General features: G+C 41.3%; 2 protein-coding genes across 9 annotated transcripts in view; one reads left to right on the top strand and one right to left on the bottom strand.

Moving 5' to 3' along the window:
* MYO6 (myosin VI) overlaps nucleotides 1-20,827 on the bottom strand; it is a 106,859-nt gene that overhangs the window by 73,995 nt on the left and 12,037 nt on the right. For all 5 annotated transcript variants that reach the window (XR_014218508.1, XM_082218247.1, XM_082218246.1 and 2 more), the window contains exon 2: nucleotides 1,614-1,746. Coding sequence is in view for 4 of the 5 variants with exons in the window: in XM_082218247.1 (XP_082074373.1) it covers nucleotides 1,614-1,730 (117 nt within the window). In the remaining variant the exon portion in view is untranslated. The remainder of the gene's footprint in view (nucleotides 1-1,613; nucleotides 1,747-20,827) is intronic.
* LOC309529928 (uncharacterized protein) lies at nucleotides 1,049-12,845 on the top strand. 4 transcript variants are annotated; one of them, XR_014218511.1, is made up of 4 exons: nucleotides 1,049-1,300; nucleotides 1,411-1,497; nucleotides 2,822-2,876; nucleotides 12,489-12,845. XR_014218511.1 is itself a non-coding variant. In XM_082218407.1 (4 exons), exons 1-4 carry the CDS (start codon nucleotides 1,124-1,126, stop codon nucleotides 12,539-12,541), a joined length of 282 nt encoding a protein of 93 aa, XP_082074533.1. In that variant the 5' UTR covers nucleotides 1,049-1,123; the 3' UTR covers nucleotides 12,542-12,845. The 4 variants fall into 4 exon arrangements, 3 of the variants coding, with proteins under 3 accessions (XP_082074533.1, XP_082074531.1, XP_082074532.1); XM_082218407.1 differs by having other exon boundaries at nucleotides 1,049-1,210; XM_082218405.1 differs by lacking the exon at nucleotides 12,489-12,845 and adding an exon at nucleotides 5,343-5,566 and having other exon boundaries at nucleotides 1,049-1,210.

A 20,827-nucleotide genomic window follows, 5' to 3' on the forward strand; every position in this document is an offset into this window, starting at 1 on the left:
GAACAGGTTTCAGATACAGGATATTAAGCATACACGTACTTCAGATTGAACTGGTTGCTTGCTTTGCAAGTTTTCATTTCCCAAATGACTGCCTTGGCAAGCGCAATACCTACCAGGCTCAACGCCGGTCTCGCGCTGCCGCTTCCCGCGCTCTCAAGGACCCGGGAGGAGGAAGGCGTGAAGGGAATCCTGAAGGCGCGGAAACCTCGCGCATGCGCAGGCCTTCCGCCTGCGACAGCCCAGTAGGCCGGCCGAAGCAAGCGGCGGTGGGATGTGGGAGGGAGCTCGCTCGCCACCCCGCGTGTGCCTATGTGGGGCACGTTACAGCCCCGTGACGTCAGCGCCACGCAGGCAGCCAGGCAGGCAGACGGCGAGAGCCCCGCGCTGGGCGGCCTCTCCTCGCCACCGCCGCCCCGCCTCTCGCCGCCCGCCTCGCCCGCCTCCCTCCCACGGCACACCAGGCAACGTCTCGCGGCACACTAGTGTGCCGCGGAACACCGGTTGGGAAACACTGCTATAAAGTACTGCTCTTCCAGAAAATATAGGTCTTTCACTTGGGTGGGGACATAAGATTGACAACAAGAATACATTCAAGATTAAGTTGCCCAAAGGTGCACTATAGTAACACTTCGTGGCTGCTTGTTATATCTCATAAAAGACAGAAATACAGTGGTACCTCAGGTTAAGTACTTAATTCGTTCCAGAGGTCTGTTCTTAACCTGAAACTGTTCTTAACCTGAAGCACCACTTTAGCTAATGGGGCCTCCTGCTGCTGCCACGCTGCTGGTGCACGAATTCTGTTCTCATCCTGAAGCAGAGTTCTTAACCTGAAGCACTATTTCTGGGTTAGCAGAGTCTGTAACCTGAAGCGTATGTAACCTGAGGTACCACTGTATACCATATTGGCCTGAATAAGCCTCACTTCTTCCCCCAATTCCGACCGTGAAAAGTTAAAGTGCAGCTTATATTCACGACATTGCGGTATGCAGCCAGGAGCGTGGGGCAAACAGCGGCAGGAGCGCAGCAGGAGCGTGGCACCCGCCCCACACGTAGTCCCCCATCCTCTCCCCCACGGCCAGGAAGGGAGAGAGCAAGGAAGGAGAAAGGCCGCCGGCAACACAACATGGCTCCCCCCGCCCAGTATGCAGCCAGGAGCAGCAAGGAATGGAGCGGCTTATATTCGGGTGTGGCTTATATACGGGCCAATACGGTAGGTTTTCCCGAGGAATGATCAATCACCTGGAAGAATCTGGATCTTGACCAACTCACCCAACCACAACAACTTCCAGTTTAAAACTAGGTACATGATGAGGCAGAGAACTTTGATTAGAATAGGAAATGCAGAAAAGAAAGCAGTGTATTTACAAGTCCCCATATGACATAGGACGCATTTCCTACTTCCGCTTTCAGCAGGCCATAGCACAGATCAAGCCACTGAGTGGAGCTTCAAAGGCAGTCTGGCGCCCCAAATCATGTGTCACAGGAACCAAGCTGCAGGTATGATCAATACTCTAAATTACTTGACAAACAGCCTCACCCTCATTGCATACACCTTCTCTTCAACTAAAACAATTTTTTGGAAAGTTTGTAATCACCTTTTTGGAGATACTTACCTTGCCTTTTTGATTTAGAGGTTCAATAGTCAAGGTATCGGGGCCAATATCCACAATTAATCCCATCTGAAACCCATCAGTCGCGTGCGGAGCCCAGACAGGCTTCCCGTCCTCCATTTTGAGAAGCTATTTTCTAGAGAGAGAAGGGGAAAAAATGAAGGTAAATCAATCAACCATCCAGTAAGATTCTCCTTACAAGTTTAACACTGCAGGTATATCCCAAATATTTGGAGAAGGAAAAGGTCTAGCTCAGCCACTTCTTAGGAAAAGTTATACTAACTCAAGCAGCATGTGCTGATTTCAGTTCCCCAGTTCTCCAAACACACAAAATAAAGGGATACAACTGAGCTGAGAAATATTTAACAAATGTTTTTGCATTTATCAGAGCTTGAATGATGACTGGACTCCAAATCCCTGATGCTGTAGAGTTGCTAAAACTAAGGAGGTATGAATTTGATCAGTCCCCTCAATGAGAGAACCATGCTGCTTTAAGTAATATTTTCTGGATTGTTCTCACACTTCAAAGACTAAACTTTGTTCCATTTAGCAGTGTAGATCCTATGTCTTTTAAATGTTCCAGTGCTTGGGGTTTTGTTTTGTTTTTTTAGTTCATGTTTACTTGACTTTCAACACATGTGGGCATTACACCCGCAACTTTCTCAGTTCTCTTCTCAGGAACTGGAGATAGGAGGATAACAACCACAACGCTAATTCCACAATAAGACAGATGGAAATCAGATAGAAAGTGTGAATATTATATTAAAAACCCAATACATTAGGCAGGAGTTATTAAGGTGCAAAAGGTTGAGAATGAAATCCCTAGCAGTAGTAGAAAAAGTCATGATGAATACAAAGAGTGGACTTCTGGTCCAATAGCAATACTTCAGTTTGTCTCTTGAACGAAGCAACTAAAAGAGGCAGTTGCTACATAAAATGGATCTCTTTTATTTAAGCATGGTTCTATAAATTTCTAACTATGTATAGCATTGCATTGCATCATATCATATCCATTTTGGATCAAGATTACACAGCTTAAAATTAATCTAATACTCTTGGTAAGCGATTTGTCAACTCACATCCACACTATTAAATACAAAGCGTCCTGCAGTAAGCTTCCATTGGTAATTAAATACACCCAAATCTCTGCTTAACAAGCAACCTTTTTTTCTTGTCCCTTTATGCAATATGTTACTGATTTATTATTTCAGATCTACATAAGGACTCAGGCCAAGAGATCCTATGCATCTATCTACAGAAAAACAGGTATCATATTTATGCATCTAAACTATTTAGTATGCTGATCCAAAACATATTTTATGATGGTAATAAAAAAAGTTCCGTCTACTTAGAACTTCCCCTTCACAAACGTTGCTGAAATTTATGTAACACAGCAAGTGAATACTGGTGGACCTTTTCCGGTGTTTGATGTTTCTCATTCTATATGTCAAATTTGCAAAGCCAAGGTTTTATTGGTAAGTTCAGCGACTCTCATCGAGAGAGAGAGAGAGAGAGCTACATTCTTCAGAATGAAAAAATGTATATAAGTTATAAGGAAACACCGCAATGTAGATGGGCAAGGTTGCCTCAAGAGGCATTCAGGTTGTTTCTGAAGTGCTTCACTTCTTTGATTTGTTCCTCCAAATCTAAAGGCAAATTGGGATTTCACAAGAGAATTTTCCAAAAGTAAAACCGACAGAAAAAGGCAATAAACAGCATTCACCCTTTCACCACACATGCCGAGAATTGTGCGCTTCCCAGTTGCCTCTTGGGAGACTCTTACTGAGGTTTCAAAGGAGCAGCTGTAACATGGGGGGGGGAATGTCTCAACATTCTATTGCACACACAGCTCTTGTACAGAAACATGACCTTAAATTCAAGGAGTTTGCAATGAACTTCTATCCTGGCAATCCTCAAACTGTTTTGTTTTGACAAATTTCAACAAATTTCAAAAGAAAAAGACTTTTTTGTATTGCTATGGAAGCAACTAATTTATTTACTTAAAATGTGCATTTAAATTTTGGGTATTAAATTAGAATAATAAAAAAGAGGGGACACCTTGTATGCAATCTAACCTGGCGCCTCGCTTGATACAGGAGAGAGAGATCATATTACATATATGTATACTAAGCACACATACAACTGTTTTCATATATAGCATTGTTTTCAAATGTTTGTAATTTTTGTATATGGAATTGTTTCAAATTGATTTACAGTGGTACCTCGCAAGACGAATGCCTCGCAAGACAAAAAACTCGCTAGACAAAAGGTTTTTCCGTTTTCGATTTGCCTCGCAAGACGAATTTCACCTATGGGCTTGCTTCGCAAGACGAAAACGTCTCGCGACTTTGTTTCCTTTGTCTAAAAACAAAGACATGTTTTGTTTATAAAGTTAATTTATTTTCCCTTCAATTTTTGAACTGCTCTTTACAGTATGTGTGACTTTAAAGAGCAGTTAATAAACTGTTGTTGTACCAAATTTGGCTTTGTTTGGACTTTTTTTGACCATAGGAACGCATTAATTGATTTTCAATGCATTCCTATGGGATTTCGTGATTCGCAAGACGAAAAATTCGCTAGACGACAAAACTTGCGGAACGAATTAGTTTCGTCTTGCGGTGCACCACTGTATATGTGGACCTGTTTTTAACTGCTTCTACATCTTTATGGCTTTACGGCTGTAATTGTTCATTTGATTTGTAAGTGCATTTTATTGCCCAGGGACTTTATGGGAAAGGGCAGGTAATGTTTAGGGGTACTCTCATTTTGACCCAAAGAAAATCACCATTTTATAGTTCGAATTGGGGAAAATAAATACAGTAAATGGACAAAAGTACAAAGATTCACAAAATGTTTAGAGGTATGTATACCCCCTGCATCCCCCCAGAAAAAAGCACTGTATATACCCATAAATGTACATATTCACATAAAGGCAGAGAATTCTGAACAGGGTGTTGACAGACTCCCAAATGGAGAATACATGGACTGAGTGGCCAATCCCAACTTTTGGATTACATGACTGATGCTGCCCATGCCTTCATGTAAATGTGCCACAGCCTTTTAACTACACTGTATTTAAACGATTTTTGGATCTCGCCCCTCTCCCCCACCCTCAATGGTTGTTTCATTCTTCTGATTCCCAGCTGTGGCAACTTCTGTGTCACTCAAAAACAAAACCCTATTGTAAGATTATTGTGTGCGAAGAAATGTTGTGACACAATAAATCAGTTAGAAAATATTCTGCCACAAAGTGCCAGTCATCAGTCATAAAAGCACCTCAATTACCTCAAAGTAGTTTCCTTCCTTTTTTAACCTGCAGCAGTGCACAAATGTAGACATTATCGCCAGGCAATGATGGTGTGAGCTACATTGGACAGGAAGGGCTCACATATCCTTCCTTTAAAAAGGCCTGTCAAGCAAGCAGATTTTTCACTCCTACGTGTAAGGAGAGAGCCATAACACGCATTGAAATCATACTGAGGTGATAAGAGTCAAACTCAGCTTGATCAGAGACATTCCCACAAGAGCGGTGACAGTCGACAGCAGTCCCTCAACAGCAGAGGTGGAAAGGGAATAAGGTTGTATTTGCTTCTAGAGGAAAGAAATCCTGTCAAATAGCAAAAGCATTCTCCTGTGAGGCAGCTGCCTCAAGCAACGCACGTTAGACAGTATATTACTGACAAGATACCTCCCCTCATTTAATTGAATTTTGCATTCTGGTTTTTACCACAGAGGACAAGGGTGCTACCATATGCATTTTCTTCATCTCAGGCATTAGAATGGGCTTGGGCTGGTCCTACAGGGCTGAGGTGAACAGGAATATAGGCAGAACTGGGAGAAACAGGTGCCCAAATGTTACCATGGTTTGAACATGGCCGCTGCATCAAAGGAACCATAGAGCTGCATCAAGTGGTAACTACCACAGCCTCTGGGAAGAGTATTCAAGAACTGTGATCTCCAGTCTATAAATTTGGAATCCAAAAGCCATTCTACACATTCTCTTGCTCCAGTTCAGATGGTGGCTTAGAGATGACTGAGAAGAAGGTGCAACGTCAGGGGCTCACATGCGGTCTTCCCCTCTCCTCTTTTGCCCATGTGGACAGGAGAAGAGCCAAAGCTCCTGCTTCCAATTTTGATTAAACCAATTACCCTTATGTATGAACTGGGGTAAAGGAAAGCAGAGCACACAAGCCTCATCGTAGGTCATTCAAATCATCTAAATGTGGAACATGTGGCCCTCCAGATGTTGCTGAGCTACCACCTCCACCATCCCTGATCATTAGACATGATTGCTGCGGCTGATAGGAGTTGGACTCCAACAACATCTGGAGGGCCACAGGTGCCAGACCCAAGCCACAGAATGAGGCGATATGGTTGCAGTAGTGGAATTCTGCCTTATTTCAGAATGCTGGTGGGTTGTGTGTGATTATTTTTAAATGTTTGCCTAATCAGAAAGAAGTACTCTGCATATAACCCATAGATTGGGGGTGGAAGCTTAGAACAGTCCTCTCCCTGCTAACATACTACATGCACAGTTGTTGTTTTTAAAAAATAGGAGAGCAGTAACACACACAAACACACACAAAATGAATCTCTGCATACACAATTTGGCACTCTACCATCTCATTCTGCATTATGTAAAGTTCAAAACAGCTCTGGATTTCTGTGTGGGCATTTCCCCCAACTCAAGGGGAAAATAATTTGGAATGTATAGAATCCCTGCTTCCAGACCACAAAAAAGGGGGGAAAACAGAGATGCCTGCATATGCTTTCAATCCGTAATTGGCCTTATTAATCGCAAGGACAGAAGAAAGACTTCAGCTTTTGCCAGCAAAACTAAAGCTTGCAGAACCTTAAGTATTAAACATGAGCACTTTTGTCCACAAAATGAAAGTTTGTGGCTCTACACTGTGAAGTCAAGTCCAGTTTATGTTAACTTGGAAGCCTTCCGCTACATTCCAAGCAGTTCACAACACCCGATTATCCTGGTCATGTGTGCTGAGCAACATAGAGCAAATCCTTTTGAACAACATCTGTATTCAGTCAGACCTGGCCGGTGGCCATATTTATTTCTTTATTTAGAACTGTACAAATCAGATATAAGCCACATTTTATGTAGGTTGAAATATATTCAATTCATTCTTAACTTTGGGCTCCACTTTTTATCCAGCCTCCAAGCATCCAGTAGCCACAGTAGTTCCAAGGTTACGACAGAGGTCAAGAAGCAAGTTTTTACCACTAACTAGGTGCCTATGAGAGTCAACTGGCTCCTAAAAATCCAATGCTATGAATGGTAATGGCTCTTTAGAATATTGAAAGTGTATTGGATCTAAAGAGGCCATGACTTTCACTAGCCCCTGATTTATTTTTAGCATACAGTACTTGGAGAACAACATTCATTTTGGACAACCACGAAAACCAAAGGAACATTGTTACCAGGGCACACACTGCCATTTCTCCAGATGTTCAAGTAGGCTGCACAAGCAAGCTACCCTGAAATTAAAATGTATAATCTCTTAACCACCAGGCCTACAATAAAAGGTCAGTCAGTTGTCTGAGGAAGTAGCCACTTCTTAAATTCCAGTTCCACAAAGTAGGAACTTCAGATCTTGAATTCATTTGTTTACTCAAGAGACTCCTTTTTTCCATTGACAAAACAGACTATTTCTTTCCCTGATGCCACATTTGTGTCCAACAATTGAGCTATTATACACTACTGAAATTAAACCAGGGTGTTTGCAATGGTTTCTTAGTTACTATCAATTCAACCTAATGTGAGGATATTTTTGTTCGCACCTCAAACTGTGCCTTTACATACAGTTAGAGTCATAAGCCTTTATTTTGTGAGTTTACAGAGCTCTTTTACAGGGCTGCTATACATCTGGAATTTCCCTGACACAGCTGAGATTTCTCCGTCGAAAATGGCGTCCAGGTAGAATGTCTGAAAAGCAGGCGTATGGAAGTGTGGTTTTGTGATGTGTGTTGTTGTTGTTTTTTGAGAGTCCCCTAAAAATAGGTAAAAAACTTCATTTTTGGAGGTGGGTTTTAAAAAAAAAAGCAAAGCTCAAGAACTTTTGTGTCCGGATTTTCACATTTTGAAATATGGTAACCCTATCTTTTACGATATAGAACTTTTCAACTACTGGAACCCATACTGTTTCCTTAATTTGTTTTTGTTTTTAATAAATTAATTAAGGGACTTTTTTTAAAAAAAACCTGCACTGCTGCCAATTAATATGTCTAATTTTGTTTTGAACTGTATTGTAGTTTTATGATACCTTGTATGGGGTGTGTCCCTAATGGTAACCTATGATTAACTTTATAAATTTATTTATAAAACAAATATCAAACATAATTCAGTATTAAGCATGTGCCACAATACTGTGGTACAAATATACATCTATCATAAGCGTATTTCAATTTTGATTAGTTAGTCATAACTTCCGGCAAACACTATTATTTTGGACGTATTTCACTACTGATCGTTCTAGATGCAATTCTATGCAAGCATCTGCCCTCCAGATGTTCCCATGCCCTTCAGCCACAGCCAACATGGCCAATGGTCAGAGCTGATGGTAGTCTAACAACATCAGGAAAGTCACATGTTCTCCATCCCCATTTTATACCTTGATAATTCCAATACGTGTAAATATCTGAATCACTGAAAATGGCCTTGCACATGTGCCCTCTGATCAGCAACTCGGTGAGAAACAGCCAACAAACAGGCAGCTATCTAAAACTTGGGTGAACCAGTCAAATTTATTTGAGCCTGTTAATTAAGAATAGTGTACTGTATAGCATTATCCTTTGAGAATGAATTCCACATGTAATTGCATATTATATGAAAAGTATACCTTTTCACTGCTTCAAACACTTATGCTGTCAAAACAGGATAACATCTCTTAGATGTTCTTGGGCTGGAAAATAGCCTGCAACTCAGATAAAGGCATTATGGTTTGGTTTTGGTTTTATTTAAAAATGTTTCTAAACAACTTAAGATCTTTAAAACCTCTAAGCGGTGTACACTGCACAATATAAATAAAATATCCATTAAAACAGAAATATAGCCAAAATCAATAAAACAATACGAAAGCACAGAAAAGCAAATAAAACAGATTTGGGAGTTTCATACACATAAATCAGGGTCCAATTTTATGGGTGACAGGAAATCTGGGCAAAAAAGTACGGTAAGTCTTTACAAGATGTCTGAAGCAACTGTTTCACATATCACGGGGGAAGGACATTCCTCAAAACAGGGGAAACAGCAGAACATGCCTGTTCCCCAGATGATCGAAGTGAACTTGCAGGTCTACACAGGGGTCGTTGGTCTTTCAGGCAACCTGATCCTAAGTTGTTCAGGGCTTTAACGTGGCTTGCAGCTGATTGGCAGCCAATGTTGTTGCCCTGGCACAGGTGTAACATGTGAGAGCTCATCAGGTGTTTTGCTCAACACCCTGGCTGCAGCTTCCAGACCAATCCTAAAGGCAAGCCCCACATGGAGTGCATTACAATGACTAAGCTATCCCTAGCCAGGAAAGGGCATAGTTGGCTGATAATAGGTGCTCCTCACCAGAGGACACCTGAGCTTTCAATGGCTGAAATGGACCTAGGAACACCACCAAACTATACACCTGTTCTTTCGGAAGGAGTGGACCCCAGTCCAGAACTGAATCCTATGTCTATTATATCCAGAGCTAGCACAAATAAGAGGCAGTTATAGATTTGATGCTGATGAACTGTCAGGGCGTGGGTGGGTAGAAGCCCTGAAAACAATATGTGATTATTTACTTCCGTGCATTCTCTCATTGTATCTTACACTGTCTTTGTACTGGCATATTCAATCAAATATTGACCCTTCATATATTATTTAGCCATGCACAGTTTCATTACTTACGTTATTGTTTCTGTTTTTAGTAGGGTGTCTTGGATTATCCTAAGACTTGAGCAATCCTAGTGCAAGTAGTAAGTGATTTCTGTTGTAGCTGCAATTTCTAGCTCTAATATCAAACATTTATTAAAAGAGCACTAAATTATTTATCTAATGCCACTGACTTGGTCTATCAAATGGTCTAAGGAGAGGAGAGTGGGGGATATAATGGGAGCTGAAAGGCTATTTGATCAGCAGCATCGTTTTAAATTAAGCTGAAATTTTATTTTTATTTTCATTTCTATACCGCTTTGTATATTTAGGGGGGAATCTCAAAGTGGTTTATGATCTATTTTAAAACATCAAATAAAACAATCCAGAATAAAACACTGCTGAAGAAAGTATACTATGGCATAAAAGAGTAAATTGTAAAAAATCCTTTATAGATCCCATGGGCTGCAACCATGTAGAAATTTGTGCTTGGGAATCAACTGATCTACGGTACATGCACAAACTTACCTTGGCTCTTATAAACACTGCATTCCATAATTCCGTCCATTCACCATGTTGGCTTGGACTGATGGGAGCTAGAGTTCAAAAACATCTGCAGGGCATCACATCGGCTATCGCCCGAGTGACGGTACAGTGGTACCTCTAGATGCGAACGGGATCCGTTCCGAAGCCCCGTTGGCATCTAGAAGCAGTCTGCGCACGCACACGCCGCTTTTCACTGCTTCTGCGCATGACGTCATTTTGAGCGTCTGTGCATGCGCAAGCGGCAAAACCCGGAAGTAACGTGCTTCGTTACTTCCGGGTTGCCACTGAGCGCAACTCGAACACGCTTATCCCAAAACACATTCAACCCGAGGTATGACTGTACAACTCATACCCTCTTCTTTCTATTTATCTTCCCACAGCTAAAAGAATTTTTGTATAATGAACAGGAAGAGGTTACAAATCTTTCCAAGAGTGAAATCATAGCAATGCATTCCCATTGGAAATTGGCGCTTGCTTGCACATCCGTTTGGTGACGCTACAAGCAGTAATTTCATGACATCAAGAGGATTCATTCCTGCACATAAATCTCAGCAAATTGCAGCCTTTGCCATTTTTTAAATGCTCTACTGCATCCAGTATGCTACATTTGCCTTTTTTTCTTTTTGCCACTGTAGCACATGAGTAGTTATCAGATAGCCTTGAGTTCCCAGGTAGCAGATCTAACCAAAAAGCAAAGGTTATCATTAGTCCCTAAATCCATCACAATATACACTCTTCCACAAGATTTCACTATCTTTCTGTTACTCCATCTTAACCTACATAAGCTTGCCACTCCTGCTATTAATTAAAAATACCTTCCAGTGTGATGCCATCTACAAATCTCACCAACCATATCACTATTTTTACCAAAGGTCACCTGTTAAAATATTGAATACATGGAAGGAAGGACTGATCCCAGAAAAGTTTCTTCACATAATAACTTTCGGATTATGTCAGGCAGTTCCTCACCTATTTGAGAAACCAGGATAAAGCTCATTGAAGCCCATGGGTTGGGCATTCATGAAGAAATCTGCCAGTCTCAAAGCCTAATCAGACACAAAGACTTTGAATAATAGAACTGTACCAATAACAGCCCCAGTGGCAGCATATAGTTTCCTCCCAAACAGGTATAGACTTGACCTGGTAGACAATAAATGGTAACGCAAAAAGTAAACACAGACACTCTGGCCTATAACAGAAGTTCCAAAATCCACATTACCGGAATACCTTTATTAGGCTGGCTAAAATGTCACCATAGGGTGCAAGCTTTCAAGTTCTCCGGAACTCGTCCATCACAGTCTGCATCTATTCAGATCCCTAACACAGAATGGAGGAAGAGGCACGAAGGATTCAAATGGGTCTCTATTAGTTGCTGCTCAGGTTTCAAGCTGCACCGAGTAAAAAATAAAAAGCTCTTGGCTTTAAGTAATGGAATGATCACATACAGAAAATTCTGCTATGCATATTCAGATCTCATATGGTAGATGACTGGTCAACCAGCCATCGCAAGACACTGTCACTCCAACAACTTCCAACTATAAAGAGCTTCATCTCTTCAGCAGCCCAGCCTGTGACCCAGTTTTAAGTGTTCGCTTCACCACATTCTTACGGAAAGTGTTGCTCTTCACTAACTACATTATGAAGCGAAAGTCACCACATGACTTGCAGCCCATCATGCAGCAAGTTTGCCTGTCTCCAATTTATGTCAGTAACAGGCAGAGGACAGAATTCCATTTTAAACCTTGGCACTGGGGAGAGCAGGGAAACACTTGTGCCAACACTTTACCCCATGGTAAAAGTTAAGCGTAGACTAGAGTATGGCTGCATACACACCAAACATCTAAAGCACATGACCCTCCCCAGAGAATTCCATGCTGGGAATTGTAGCTATGCGATGGGTAAACTCCAGTTCCAAGAATTCTTTACAGGAAGTCATGTGTTCTAAATGCTTTTTTTCCGGGGCGGACACAGGGCTACGCATACCCCTAAACATTTTGTGAATCTAAGTTTAGGGGCAATATTTCAATATGAGTAGGAAAACGAGAGTTACCCCTAAACATTTTGGGATATGCCATAACACAGATAAGTCAACACAGCTTCCTGGGCTAACACTAGCATTAGCAACATAATCATTAGCGCAGTAAATGCATGAGCTTGCTTACAATAGTGGCATGTTTCGTAGGCGTTGTCTTGCAGGTGTGACAGTGGCCTTTAGAGAGCAGCTTACAGGAAAGAGGTTGCATCACCCGGACACCCATGCGATTAGGAATACTGCTTGTTAAATGACTTCGCACTTTTTTGGCAAGCTCACAATGAGGACTACATTTAGAAGCAGCAAATTAGGATTTGCGCACACATACAAACCTATAGTTACCGGTGACTTACTTCCCCTCCCTTGCCGGTTTAATGAAAAGATTAACAAAGCAAACACAAAAGTGTGCTCATATAAATGCTCGATTTCTGTTTTAAAAAAGGAGGCAATGGAGCTGGAAAAGTACCCTTGGAACAAGATGCCCTCATCTGCTAATCCCCAACGTGTGCTGGAATTATTTGGAGATGAGGGAATTGCACTCTTCACCTGCTCAGAGGCACTTTCATCTATTTTCACTTCACATGAGCAAGAGGAGCCCACATTGGCCAAACTATGCCCTATGGACTGTCATTTGGCAGTGACACGGAAACGAACTTTTTCTGCTTTTGCCCCTGCCCTTTGGAATATTCTTCCTCCTGCTATATGGGAATGCTTCTTCCATTGTTTGTTTTATGTGTCTTTTAAAGACCTAGTTCTTTGTCCAAGTTTTCCCTCACTACTAAATTTAGTTATTGAAGCTGGATCCTGTATTTGGTCACTCTGACTTGAATTTTATCTGCCGTTATAGATAATGGCAACCCAGCCAGATGGGTAGAGTATAAATAATAAAAGTATTTAAATTTTTTAAAAAATATTATTATTATTATAGTGATGTTGGGGTTAATTGCTTTATGTTATTGTTTTTATATACTGAGTTTTTCACATCACTTAAAAGAATGTTTTCCTTAATATTAAGCTGGTTACAAATGTTCTTAATACTTTAGCGCTGAGCACCGGCACCAAATACACATACTAAGGCAAAAGGAAAAGGAAATTAAGTTATGGCAAGACGGAAAGGAAACTAAGTTCTGCATCTACACACAATTTTTGCAGAATGTGTTCAGTTGAGAGTATCGTAATGGCTATGGTGAAAACCTTTTTTCTTTTTTTAACGTGGGAGGGAAGAGACACCCCAAACTAAAAAGATAGTAGTTGGTCTTGACATGAAAATATTCAAGGAAATAAGTGGGAGGCTGGGTGTTTTCTACACGGAGGAGGAGAAGAAAATGGAGGGGGCATGACAGTAGCGTCCAAATATGTATATATAGAAGGATGTCAAAAGTTTCCAGGTGCCATATGGAACAATTAGCAAGGGCCCTACATAGGGCAGCCGTAACATGACTCAGACCATCTCCATGACACCTACATTCCATTCAATGTCACACAGCAGAGGCTGGAAACTTCAAGGCCGCTTTCCCTTCTGGTTAAAAGCCACGTGCCAATAGCAAGAAGAGAAGCAAGAGGCATTATCAGAGTTCATGGACACCATTCCAGCCAGGCAAAAACACTCAGGGTGTGAAGTGAGGATTGTGGCCTGGGAAAAGTTCCAAGGGCCAGACAGAGAGGGCTGAAGGGGCACATTTGTCCCAGGGACATGAGGTCCCAAAACCCATTACAGTGGTACCTCAGGTTAAGTACTTAATTCGTTCCAGAGGTCTGTTCTTAACCTGAAACTGTTCTTAACCTGAAGCACCACCTTCGCTAATGGGGCCTCCTGCTGCTGCCGCACCGCCAGAGCCCGATTTCTGTTCTTATCCTGAAGCAAAGTTCTTAACCTGAAGCACTATTTCTGGGTTAGCAGAGTGTGTAACCTGAAGCGTATGTAACCTGAAGCGTATGTAACCTGAGGTACCACTGTATACAACTATTCCACACCCACAGAAATCCATGCCGCCTCATGGTTGGTGAGTTAAAGATTATTGCAGAAAGAGACTGCAAGAAGCCGCTGTAATTCCTGTCAGAGACCAACCTTTTGGCAGGCTTTCACAAATTTCAGCTGGGAGGAAGAACCAGTCATTGCTGGCGTCACCATGGACTTTGCTTCCCTAGACTCCACTTGCACACACACAAGACTTGGGAATCCCGCCTTGTACTCCTGAGACTCTCCAAACCCCAGTGTGAGGTGAGAAACTGAACGCCTCTTCCTCTGTTACCCCAGATATCCTGGGAGTGTGCAAATAACTTAGAACAGAAGCAGGGACTCTGCTATCCAGAACAAAATAAGACCTCTTGTGCCTCTGAGTTTTCTGTGATGTATGAAGAGCCTACAGAAGAGAAAGGGACTCTCATTTCGTGTGATCAACCAAGAACTGTGGTCACCACTAGTCATCTGCAAAACCCCTGGCAAGCTGGTAGCCGAGGGACAGTTGTTTATTTAAAGTGTACATTAGACTGGTGTCTAGAACAAAATGGAAAAAAGATTGCTTTAAAAATAAGCGTGGTGTGTAATCATTTTTAATTATTCCACTGCTGTCCCTTATCAGGACAACCCAATTAATTGCTGCTTTTATGCTTTCCCCTAGAGTAAAACAGTGGCTCTAGAACCTTTCTCCAAAACATAATTAGATCAACTGCTGTCAGCCACCGCAGCATCTCTGTGTTTTGTTATTTGCTGCATTTAAACCTATTATCTTGTTAATCCATTAGGGAGGAGAATAAAGCCAAAATAATTCTTAAATGTGCTTCAAACAAACTTAAATGGCTTATACTTGTTAAACTGGAACCTTCTGTCGCTGTAAGAGCACATTCACAATGTCCAGGAATGACAGCAACTGTAGTCCATAATTTATAGATGACACCCCATTGGTTATCCCTCATCTGGAGGGCCAGGGCAGCCAAGAAGTCACTCCAATATTTCATTCAAACTTTTAAAGGTATCTTCTACAAGGGATTCTCTTTTATACAACAAACCTTATGAAAATATGACAAATACACTGCTGGGAAAGGGAGTCAGGACCAACACTTACTATAAACTTTATGTGCATTTTCACACTGTTACCTTATTATATATAATTTTGATCTGCATGGATGTTGTTTGAAACACTAAGCTCCTAAACATTCAATTCTTGGAGGAGGTTGCAATCTCAGAAGACAAATCACCACCCAAGCCAAAGCTCGTATCCACATTCAACCTTTCAATTTTCTTACATTTGCTGAGCAAAACTCTCTTCACTATCACTCTGAGAATACACAGCTATTCCCAACATGACATTCTAAGAAGATGACTTACATCCTGCAATAATTACAAGTCGTTCATGACAGGCAACAAGACGCAGATCAATTCAGACAGTCTAGTCCCACTTACACCAGAAAACCAAAACAAAGCTATTAACGTAAGTAAGGATCACCCATTGACACCATAATAATGGGCCTAGAGCTTCCACCCACTCTTCACTGTGACTCAAATTACCTCTGAGTGGCCACACCCTTTATTAAAAGTAAAGACAGATCAAAGGGTAGTGAGACAATTATTTTTAACTCGTGAATCTATTAGAGAAGTCATTTCCAAGGTATTCACTTTAGGCTTATCAAGAGTCACCCCAGTGGACAAGCTGCCCTGACATACAGCTTGTCTATCCCTATCAGTCTTGCTTGACATTGTGGAGTCTACAACATACAGCCACCAAGAAGCATAGGATGTGTTCCAGGATGCACAAGGTAGCCCAATGCTAGGGACCATCTGGACACTGAGAAGTGGTGGCTGGGTAGGAGTGGGAACCGGGAGAAGGGGTGTTGTCTTGGAAGAAGGAATCAGTGATCTGGGCAAGCCTGTGGCAGCCAGGAGATGAGAGTCAGAAGCAGGAGAAGCTGCAGGATTGGAGAGTGAAGAACAAGTGTAGGAGTTTGGAGAGATAGGTCAGCCTGGTATAGAGACTAGGGCTTCCATGCCGCCTCCGCCTCCTGCCCCCATCTCTCCTGCTCCACTGTCTCCCAAGACCATAGAGGACTGAAGAGGGAGGAGCAGAAACAGGTTACATGCAGGTATAGTCTTCGCCTGCTTGCGTGCAGCTTGGGTGGGGGAAGATATAGAAGCTGAGGTTGGTTGGAGGGACTCTTTGTTGCTGCATCTGCCTCATTGGGTGCACACCTAGGAGTAGCTGAGAGACTTGTAAGTGTGCTTTTATAAAGAGTTGATTCCTCACTCTGGACATTCCTTGCCTGGCAGTGCTGTGTCAGGCATGGTCAAGGCTCCATGAGAACTAGATGCATGCCCTGGAACATTCAACAACACACAAGAACTACAGAGTAGCTAAACTGACATGGAAGAGGCATTCTGAAGGTAGAAAGTAAGGAAATCATTGTATTATCTGAACAGTCCATACAGCTTGGAACCCACATTTTATTTTCTTTCTAGCACTTCTTCCAAATGGTTCCCAACAGCCAAACAGCAAAATAATGCATTTTTTAAAAAGTTGATAAATTCACTTAGTAACACAAAATGTAGACAGATCACTTCCAACTACGACATTATTTCATTTCTTTTCAATGTGAGTGCTACAGGGTGTTCTGGGTTATTCTAGTTTCAAAGTCATTAACAGGTGCTATTTAACTCGCCTTACAACTGGGCATGCCCAGGAAGCATACCTCTTGCATGAAAGTAACTTGACGAGTCAGCGATTTGCAAATTAATCAGAACAGCCAATCACTCTGAACCAAACTGGGTAGATTTTAATATGTAGGCATTTCTCGACAACAAGATTTAGTAATGAAAGGAGTTATTACGAAAAATGGTTGTCTACTAAGGAAGCCCAAGTATACATTGCACTGCAAAGTTTCTGCCCATACTCTTGCACAACCTTCCTCAAACAAGTACTTTCCAGATGCTTCTGGATTTGAATTCTCATCAGCCCCAGCCAGCATGACCAATGGTCAGGACTGGTCAGTTGCGAGTCCAGAACTTCTAGAGGGCACTCAGGTGTGGGAGTCTGCTTCACTGCTTTTCTTCATTTACAGAAAAGTGAATTCATTCTTATAATTTAAAAACCATTGTATATTAGCCATCAGACACTCAGAATGGGAAACATAAGTCACTGATCCAGCACATTCTCACAAGCTACAGTGATAGACTGGCATTGCCAATACCACTGCCTCAAATGTATTAAGCATAAATATTTAGGACTTGGTTGCTGAGTGACCATTTCAAATAAAACGTTATTACTGTTTTTATAAGTAATATAAATATATATATTCAGGGATTTAATCCTATCCAAAAGGATCATATGGTTACACAATCACTTCAGTGACCAGAACACTATTCTTATTTTACACATTTGATAAAGATCACACAAAGTCATAACAGGACAAACTGTTTTAATTAAGTTTGTCATTCAAAAAGTACAAACAAATGTTTGTTAAAAATAATAATAATGCATGGGCATTCTCTCAATGCTGCTTTTGTCCAGGAAGAACAGACAGTTCTTTCTCACACAGTACACAAATAAGAATATTTATATATCAACATATTAAAACAATGTTTTACATACAATGGCTAAGATCCAAAGAACTACATTAGGTGTGCTCAGCGATCTGGGCATGCTCAATGGGATTTTTAAAATATATTCACCTCTCCTTTGAACAGTAGATCCCCCCACACACTATATTACAAATGGCTTTTAAGAGGTTTTTTTTTCAGTTTCAGAAGAGTTCTGCCATGTGTCCAAGGGCAGCTCTTCAAAAGGCAAAGTACAAGGCTCATTTGACTGTGGGGAAGTAGTTGTCCAGCATCCAAAAAAGCACACAATATATTTTTACATAGCTTACTGAGCCAATGTACTTTCTCCTCTTTGAATCAGTCTTCCAATGACAGCCTAGAACTGTACCTCCCAGATGTTTTGGACTACAACTCCCATCATCCCCAGTCATTGGCCATGCTGTAGTAATACATTGGGGAAAGCTAGTCTAGAGGGATTGACAAACTAATCCAGTGTATCTCAATAAACATTTTGACATAGGTTACATTCAGTAAAAGATCTCAAATACAAGCTTTTCAGAAAACAGTGGGGATCATATTCACAGTAGCAAAGAACACTAAAGGGAGCATAAAGCTGGTTCTCTGTCAAATTCAATATTTATTTGGATTTTATGAATATGGCATGGTTTTCCTCATCACATTTGAATTGGTCCTTTGTCCAAGTTGCTCAAAGCAGAGTTCATTTAACTTTATTCTTGGATTCACCCTGTGGGTTAATTTAAGTAATACACTATGTGGCACTGGGCAAATAAAGTAATATCAGGCAATGTACATTTGTGACTCTTTCCAATCAAAATCCTACGAGTCAACACATCTCACAAATACAAGCTGTTCATTTAAAAGCAAACATGAATATTAGTCTTAACGTTATGACAGTCCACATGTAGGATGGGAAAGCATCTAATCGCAGCAGCCATTTACATGGAATGACCTCAAAGTTTCTAGTTTCAACCTCACCTGTGCTAAGGGGCTTTAGGCAAGCTACTTTCACAGCATCTGCAATATGAGGGGATATTAATATAGACAGAGATGTTGTAAGGAATGCAACAATATAATGCATGTGAAGTTCTGTAAACACTTGGAAATCCTATAAAAATGTCAGTCCATGGATTTCAAAACGTTTACCATGAATATGATTAAATGTTAGAGATCACCTTTTATTTCCACTGAAACATGCTTAGGGCCCAGCCACAAATTTTCATTTAGATTCCACAAAGCCAAAGAAAAATGTATTTGGGATTGTGGTTTTTCTCCTCTCTCTCTCTCTCTCTCTCTCTCTCTTTTTTTTCCTCCAAGTTGTAGTTTCTAGGTGTATTTTTCCTCTGCCACCATGGGGATCAGTTTTCTGCCTCAAAGAACCTACTTTTTCAGTAATGTTGACTAATATATTCAACACTGTGTGCAATTCAAATTAGTTCTCTCACCAGAGACAGATTTATCCTGAGAGATTAGTTGTGCCAAAACAAACAGGAAAAGTCCCTGGATAGTCTTTACTCTTCAATATCATGCTACCCTACCATAAACAGAACTCAAGAACACAGATGATTCTTTCACAACTTTTGTACTATCAAAATTTTATCATTGTAAAAGCCTACTTGCTATTCTTTTAAGCATTCCATGCTTAAAATGCAAAGGAGATTTCCATTTATTTCCAGCAGATGGACTAAAACGGCTTAAGGTTTTCATCTGCCTCTTAGGATCTCCTAGTCCTATTAGTCTGTTTTCATTAAAAATTTACCAGGCTGAAATATTGTGTTTCTGCCTTTGAGGCCATTAGAGGAAACCAAGTACATGCTCTACCTGACTGAGAATGAAGAGCTACAGTGTAAAGCTAGGTGAGCCACAAAATGCCCTTAGCAAATATACTTATTCGGCAGACGTATGGGAAGAATTGCTTATAGAACTGGTGTCGAAACTGGTTTTATTTTGGCAAATTATGTGCAAAAACAGAAGAAGAAATCTATTAGCATCAGTATTGTTATTTTCTAAATTTGTATACTGCCTTCATCCAAAGATCACAGGGTGGTTCACAACATAAAAATACAAAACAAGACCCAAAAAGGTCTAATAAAACAAAACAAAAACAAACCAATAATCTGAGAGCAGACCATCCTAATAGGTCCCCCACCTCTGCAGAGGCTGTAAGGTGCTGAAAGCCTAAACCTCAAAAGGAAGTGATCTGGCCAAGACAAGGGACTAATTCCCCCACTTTCAGATCACCCTCTTCCTGCCCAGTTGGAAAAAAAACAAGGCCCAGAGTGTGGTTTGCCACATCCATTGGGCCAGTGATGTTGAAAAAGCCCCTTGGTCATTATGGCAGCCACGAAGTTCTGAGCCACCCCAGAGCCAGTAGCCTCAGCAGAGATGTTGAAACCGGCATTCTGGGAATCTTCAACACTGCCTCCGAGAGCATCTCTGTCAGTGAGGCAGGTGTTAAACCAGCAGAATCCCTAATCTGTCCCAATTGCCCAGTGCCAGGAACACACACTCTAGATCCCGTCTCCGTTGGGACAGAGAGCCTGGAGAAAGAGATGGAATCTCTATAGACTACAGCAACTCCCCCTCCCTGACTCTCAAGTCTGCCCCAATGCAGCACCAAGCACCCAGGTGGGCACAACTCAGAGCTGAGCAACAGCAGCTGCAGAACCAAGGGCTGGCTGATAGGACAACCACGATTCCCCAGGAACCACAATTCCCTAGCCTGACCCACCTCAACACCATACTTCCCTTTGCCCAGTGCCATTGCGATTAGTCTCACCCCTGCTCCCCTAGCTCTTCCCTTTCCATGCATATCTTACATCCCTTAATTTAAAAAAAAACAAGAACTGCTATGTAGAATTACATTTATACATCATTTAAAACTAAAGAAATAAGACTAAACATGTTCCATTCTAAAGCAGCTGACAATTTTACCCACTCGGCCTTCTTGATAAAGATATAAGTAAAAGATGAGGGTTGCCACTTCAAAACAAGCTGCTTTTCCTTGAATGTGTCCTTGAGACGCGACATTCTGCATGAAGCACTTTTAACTAAATGCTTTTCTATGCCAACTGTACTCACATCTACTTATCTCAAACAGGAAGTGGAATCGCATACAGATAGTAGAGGCAAATGGCCATCCTATATCTGCTTCTGATATTCATGCAAAACTCATTTAAATGAAACCTATTCCTTCACATTGCAGTGGTACCTCGGGTTAAGAACTTAATTCA

The sequence above is a fragment of the Podarcis vaucheri genome (genome assembly GCF_965113315.1).
Source record: "Podarcis vaucheri genome assembly, chromosome: 3".
Classification (NCBI taxonomy): Eukaryota; Metazoa; Chordata; class Lepidosauria; order Squamata; family Lacertidae; genus Podarcis; species Podarcis vaucheri.

What these genes read in the sequence shown, in the direction of transcription:
- LOC309529928 (XM_082218405.1), top strand. Translation starts at nt 1,124, where the DNA reads ATGGCTCCCCCCGCCCAGTATGCAGCCAGGAGCAGCAAGGAATGGAGC. An exon ending in TCACAGGAACCAAGCTGCAG is followed by an intron (nt 1,498 to 2,821) that starts GTATGATCAATA and finishes TTATTATTTCAG; the next exon opens with ATCTACATAAGGACTCAGGC. An exon ending in ATCTATCTACAGAAAAACAG is followed by an intron (nt 2,877 to 5,342) that starts GTATCATATTTA and finishes TTTTTACCACAG; the next exon opens with AGGACAAGGGTGCTACCATA.